Source organism: Dendroctonus ponderosae, unplaced genomic scaffold (assembly GCF_020466585.1).
Source record: "Dendroctonus ponderosae isolate FM_Combo_2020 unplaced genomic scaffold, Dpon_F_20191213v2 Dpon_F_20191213_7, whole genome shotgun sequence".
Classification (NCBI taxonomy): Eukaryota; Metazoa; Arthropoda; class Insecta; order Coleoptera; family Curculionidae; genus Dendroctonus; species Dendroctonus ponderosae.
Genome location: NW_026018916.1, coordinates 2347743 through 2354595, shown reverse-complemented (window position 1 = coordinate 2354595; position 6853 = coordinate 2347743). Strand labels below are relative to the sequence as shown.

At 38.8% G+C, this 6853-nt stretch overlaps 1 protein-coding gene across 3 annotated transcripts in view; it reads left to right on the top strand.

Annotated features, from left to right (window-relative positions):
• The window catches only part of LOC109539254 (acyl-CoA Delta-9 desaturase), a 20002-nt gene extending 15211 nt beyond the window's left edge, over positions 1-4791 (top strand). For all 3 annotated transcript variants that reach the window (XM_019906891.2, XM_019906892.2, XM_019906893.2), the window contains exons 4-7: positions 1780-1985; positions 2043-2228; positions 3658-3861; positions 3920-4791. In XM_019906891.2, the coding sequence (XP_019762450.1) occupies positions 1780-1985; positions 2043-2228; positions 3658-3861; positions 3920-4076 (753 nt within the window). In that variant the 3' untranslated portion in view covers positions 4077-4791. The remainder of the gene's footprint in view (positions 1-1779; positions 1986-2042; positions 2229-3657; positions 3862-3919) is intronic.
• Positions 4792-6853: the final 2062 nt, after the last annotated feature.

Sequence of the window (6853 nt, the reverse complement as noted above, 5' to 3'; positions counted from 1 at the left end):
AAGACACTTAAAGCCGAAAGTACTGAAAATTTCATTGAAATTGGCCGCTTTTCTGATTTTTACCGACTTGGGTAAAGTTGAGCTAAAAATGAAAGTTCCCTCTCAAATGCACTCTTTGTTTCAAAAATTCCTAACTTTCAAATTAGAGCAGACAGCAAGTTAAAACTTGCACACCCTACAAAAGACACTTAAAGCCGAAAGTGCTGAAAATTTAATTGAAATTGGCCGCTTTTCTGATTTTTACCGACTTGGGTAAAGTTGAGTTAAGAATGAAAGCTTCCTCTCAAAAGCATCCTTTGTTTAAAAAATTCCTAACTTCCATATTAGAGCAGACAGCAACTTAAAACTTGCACACCCTAGAAAAGACACTTAAAGCCGAAAGTGCTGAAAATTTCATGGATTTTGGCGTTGAGAAGGATTCTTGGGATTAAAGAATTGCAACATTTCAACTGAATGGTTTCTGAGAAACCTCGAAAAAGCAGCGTCATGTTCAAGTGGATTTTGCAACTCAAAAAAAAACCTCGCAAATCTAAAACTTCTTTCAACAGCCAATCCTTTCATTGGTTTCAAGCCCATTGTTACAAACACTTTTATTGGTCACACTTGGCGGGCAAACAAGTGAACTCTGGAGGAAACAATAAAACAATGCGATATTTGCAATTGGTTATGAGTTTGTACAGTTTTATTGCCAAACTGAGTCATACGAGACTGAATCGATAATGCGTCGGAGGACGCAAATAATTGAAAGATGATGGTTAAATAATAGCGCGACTTCAACTGTGCTAATGACCAATTGATGACCATCGGATCCCTGGTTGAGCAAACTGCAGAAAACGCCTTACAATTAGGGTGATGCGCTTCAATGCGATCTGGCGTTTGGAAAAGTTCAGAAAGAAAAAATCATTTTTTTTTCCTTAGATTGCGACGTTGGTTCAAAGTTCTTGGTAAAACCAATTGCCAGTTCCGCGTAAATTCACAACTTTCAAGGATCGACCGTGTAGTTTTGCTCACATTAATCACCTGAAGCAACATTTTTATTGGACTTTTGATTTTCCCAGAAATTGTCCAAAGATTAACGGCAAGCCATGGCCGTTTAGAACCTTGAAATACACCTCTAAAGTTCGCAGCCCACACTGAATGAACACTTTTTCATGTTAACCGACTTTTGTGCTGCTCCGCAACGAAAAGGAAAAACTCTTTTTCCACCGGGTGTTTACTGTTTTACTAAGTTGTAGGTACTTTTCCATATAAGTGGCAACGTCACATAGCTGAAAATATTTCGGTTAGGTGGAACATATTTGGATAATGGAACCAAAGGTTTGAAACGCCATCGATCGTGAATCACCCTTTTGGTAAAAATTCGTTTTTGGCCATTTTTTACCTGCATACACTTTGCATAAAAAATGTGCATTTTTCCTGCTAACTGTTTAATAATTTTTGGGGAAAAATTGACGGTCCAAAGCCACCACATAATTAATAACCTTAACGGACTCATGGACGTTTAAACGTTATTTGTTAATCGCAAACTAATGATCTTATTGTTCGGTGTTAAGGAAAGCAATCAACCTAAATTAAGCAACTTGCACTTACAACAATTTTCCCAAATATGAATTCTTGCACACCAAATTCCCCCAATAAATATTCACATTTCATGCAAAACTTGCATAAAAATTACCATTGAAAAATATAAACCGATGTGCGTCATACTTGAATAAATTATGAAACCCTTGCATGCTTTGGAAATTGAGGTAATTTTGACGATTCCTCCTCCTATTTCAGAACTGTCTTTATATTTGGGTGCGCGATCACAGACAGCATCACAAATACAGCGACACTGACGCCGATCCGCACAATGCGCATCGCGGCTTCTTCTTCTCTCACGTGGGCTGGCTGATGAGCAGAAAACACCCTGCTGTCATCGCCAAAGGCAAAACCATCGATATGAGCGACATGCAAGCCGATTGGTTGGTCATGTTCCAAAAGCAGTAAGTGGGGGTGGCTGATTCCGATTGGCTCTTGGGCTCACCAGGTGGTTGTTCCAGGCACTACAAGGTTCTTTATGCGATTTTCGCGATTTTCCTGCCCGCAGTGGTGCCAGTTTACTCCTGGGGGGAAAGCTGGTGGAACTCCTTTTTTGTCGCCTACATGTTCAGAAGTGTGCTTGTGCTGAACATGACCTGGCTGGTCAACAGTGCCGCTCATATATGGGGAAACAAGCCCTTTGACAAGTGAGTATTATTCATTTGTCTATGACCGCTACTGTGGTTTGGACTTTCCAAAAAACGAAAAATTCAAATTCAATTGCAAATAAATCTCTCTAGCTTATTAAATAGCAAAAACTTTTTTTTTTCTGAAGCGATTGCATCACATCTGAAAAATCATTCATTGGCATATAACCGGCGATTAGTGGTGTAGTAGGCCGTAATTTCCACGTGCAGGCATAGACGGTTTCTGTCAACGCGCCTATATGCGAACTCGGCCGGGAAGTATTTAATTGCGACTTGCTGTGTTAAGGGAAAATTAAGAAGACATGAAAAACGCTCTTTCGTGTTTTCCTTCTAAAAGACACAGTTTTTGTTTCAAAAAATATTTGGCAAAAAAAAAATTTTTTCAATTCGTCATTCAGATGGAAAAAATACCGCTTTATTGATTCAGTCAAAATGTGAAATACAACTATTCATATCGTTTATTTCACATAATATTTTATTATACATTGCATTTTTAAGATCATTTATTGTTATATAACCGACGATTTCCCGTATAGTAGGCCTTATTTTCCACGTGCAAGCATAGGCGAGCGCTGTCATAGGGCCTATATGCTAATTCGGCCGGGAAGTGTTTGATGACGAATTGTTGCCTTACGAGGAGGAATGAGAGGAATTCCTCAAAACATTGTATAAGTAAATACGAAAAGTGTTATTATATTTACTTAACAATATTTTGAGAAATTCCTCTAATTCTTCCTCGTAAGCCAACAATGCAACATGTCATCAAACACTTCCCGGCCGAGTCGCCATATAGGCCCTATGACAGCGCTCCCCTATGCTTGCGCGTGGAGAATAAGGCCTGCTATACGGGAAATCGTCGGTTATATGCCAATAAATGGATTTTAAAATGTGAAGCAATCGTGGTAAAAATGAGTTTAAGCATTTAATAAGTATTATCAAAAGGTCCCAATTGTTGAATAGTTCGTCGCATAAAGATGAAAGTTTAAATACTGCCAAGGAACTTGATAGGGTCTGCTCTGATAGCGGGTTTGGGACTGGATTTCTCTTTTTATATGCAAAAAATGGTCAATAAATGATCCTAAAAATGCTATGTATAACAAAAACCCGAAAAACTCACAAGCTTTAAGCAACGGCCGGAAAAGACTAATTTTTTTGCTATCGTTTATGTAGCAAATAGGCGCGTTTTTCGGGCAAAGCGTTTTTCGGGCAAAAGTGGGCAGAAAAAATACCGCTCTATTGAGTTTTTCTGCTAAAATTCTAGTTTCTAAAAAATAAAAATAAAAAATTGGCATAGCAAAAAATTACCAGTTTCAACCATGCAGGCGAAACTGCACTCTTTTCGTACCAAAACCAACTGTATTCCCCACATAACGACGGTTTAACTTTGCTGAATGCGCCTCAAATTGATCAACCCGATGGTATTTTGCAGATATATGGAGCCGGTGGAATCGAGCTTCGTCGCATTTGTTTCGGTTGGAGAGGGTTGGCACAATTATCACCACGCCTTCCCTTGGGACTACCGGGCGGCCGAATTGGGCTCCAAATACAGCATTACCACTTTTGTTATCGATGCCCTGGCCTACTTCGGGCTGGCCTACGACCTCAAATCCACCCCCTATCACATGGTGAAAAGGTGAGTGTTTCACCCAAATCCCCCGTTATTTGAACGCTCAAATTTGGCTTGTATGTAGGAGAGTCGAGCGCACCGGCGATGGTTCGCATCCCATCTTCGGCCCTCATGCCGAAAAGCTGGAGTCGACTGGCAAACTGGATGATGTGGATATTGCGGACATTGTGAAGAGTAAGGAGGTGGGATTAGTGAGAAGACTGCCTACAGCTCAAGGGTAGAACTGCGTGATTAGATTGAATTGGACTAAAGTACAATTAAGGAACGAGTTTTGAGGGAAAACCTGTTTGGGTCTCCTCCCCCAGCTCAGTTTGTTACCACCCCATGGTGCAACCACATTGTTATAAGATTTAATGTTAATTTATATGTGGCTGTATATGCAATGAATGGCCTCTTACCGCCCGGAAACCAGTCAAAACCAGGGCATAAGCCTGTGCCATGTTTACCCCTTGGTGCAGGCTCAAATGGTCGTTTATTGGGAAAAGTTCAACAACTATTTATATGTTTTTAGCTCTAGTGTAGTTTAAGTGGTTAACACCAAAATATTTATATTGTTTTGTGCGATTCTTATGTGATGTGTGATAGTTATTTTTCGAAAAAAAAAAAACGTTAAACGATGACATTGAGCACTTTTGTTGTGATTTGAACATACAGGAAAACAATGCACTCAATTCGTTTCAAGCATCTACACACTTTATGGGCTACAAATTGGTTATTAATGGCGACGTTTGTCTAAAGCATTTCCCAAAAAACGCACAAGGATGTGATTTCATGCAAACATACGGGGTGAAAATTGGGGTCATCTCTGGGGGGCTCACCCTGTATACCTCCGGGGTTCCGTAGAAGAAGCGCCTTAACGAAATTTAAGATTCTGGATGTAAAACTGATACGAAATGTCCAACAAATAAATAGGATTTCTCCGCAATTTGCTAGAAACTGGTGTGTTTGACGGGCTTTTAGCCACGATGGAAAAAAAAGTTCTTTTGGGTTGGGGTTATTTAATAAGCGTGATATATTTATTTTCAATTGAATTTGAATTTTATTAAATTCTTGATTTTTTTTTTACTTTCCTCCATGCTTATTAAATGCTTAAATTCATTTTCACCACGATTGCATCACATTTGAAAAATAATTTATTGGCATATAACCGACGATTTCCCGTATAGTAGGCCTTATTCTCCACGTGCAAGCATAGGCGAGCGCTGTCATAGGGCCTATATGCGAACCCGGCCGGGATGTATTTTATTGCGAATTGCTGTCTTCCAAGAAGTAATGACATAATTTACTAAAAACGTTGTATAAGTAAAGTTCAAAAGTGTCTATCAAGGTAATTAATGGAAAAAAGAAGGCAAAAACTGATTCGAAATGCCCAACAAATAAGTAATGTTTCTCCGCAAATTGCTAGAAACTGGTGAGTTTGTCGGGCTTTTAGCCACGATGGAAAAAATGTGAAGCCAAAGTTTTGCAAGCACTGCAGATTTTCCGCTTCGGGCAAACGTTGAAAGGCAACGGAACTCCGAACAGTTTTAAATCTGGCCTGCGTAAGTGACTTGGGCATGCGAAAAAACTCGCGAGTTTCAGCTATGCAACAAGAACCGGTCTTCTAATCAAAAAAGGATCAAATAAAATCGCGTACAATTTAGACAAATTAAGCCAAACTTAGGTTCAAAAAAATAGTTTTTGCATATGGTGTTTATGCAACCTACTATCGTAAGTAGATAAATAAACAAACAATAATAATCAATCAAATCAATAATTGAAAATTTGCGGTCTCTATTGACCTAGAAGCAAACAAGTAAAGCTTTGAGAGAAAAAAACCTAACAATAGCTATGCAACAATTGCAAGAACACAATGAGAGTAAATTGCATTTTCCTGATAATCAATCATTACTTTTTGCTGAAAGGACGGCCAACCTACACAAACTATCCATATAGATATGCAGAATGCAGGTCCACAGGCGTATCATGTTTCAATTAGCAGCAGCACTAAACATTCCTGCAGAAGATGGTTTTTTTCGCACGAACCAACCGAAAGACTTAGAATGATCTCAAGCGCAACTGGAAAAACACCTCGCCGAACATCTATTATTAGTTATAAAATAATGAGAACAATCGCTATTATTCTCCAACTAGACAAATTGCAATTAATTCTCAATCCGGAACTGAAATTAACGGGCTTTTTCTTATCCTTGCTGTATTCGGGAATTATTGCCGGCATGGCATTTCCCTTTGATATAATTGCGTGTAAATGTTAAGGTTTGTCGATTGGATTTTTATTGTTTCCAGGGCTTTCAACACGATTACAATTAATAGGCAGAAAAACGCTATGCAAAAAAGACGTTCCGATCGAATGTTTCCACTTTCACATTGTGGATTTGTTTCCTTAATGAAATCTTCAATAGAACTGTTTACTCGAATGAGAACGTTAACAGTTGACTGGAACTTTTGGTTGAAACTGGTGAGTTTTTCGGGCTTGGCACCGTCACAAAAATGTTCCTTTCTTGGCGTTTCGTTAACACAAGCCGCTGTCATCTTCAGTGGCTTACCCACGCAATACAGTGGTTCATTAGGACATTCTTTTACCGCGTCCAGGCGCCAATCAAGTTCGAGTAAACCAACTGACATGGATCGAGTGTAAGTTTTTGAGTGAAACACCTCTGATGATGCACGCTACTCGCGTTTGCGAAACGTCAAGATGCATGAAAACCTGGGAAATTCACCAGTTTCCAGCGATGACCGCGAAAGTCCAGCTCTTTCTATTATTTTTTTAGTTTTTCCGTTTATTTTCCTTTTCATATGAAGCGGTCGTTAGTTAAATCTCTCCTGTTTGATACATAAGCTACCATTATGGACACTTTTCATATTTTGATTTATTTTTCTGACTGCGAGTAATTGTTATTATATTTCTTCCTTCCTGGGTTTCAGTCAAAATGTGAAATAAAAATGTTCATATCGTTTATTTCACATAATATTTTATTATACATTGCATTTTTAAGAT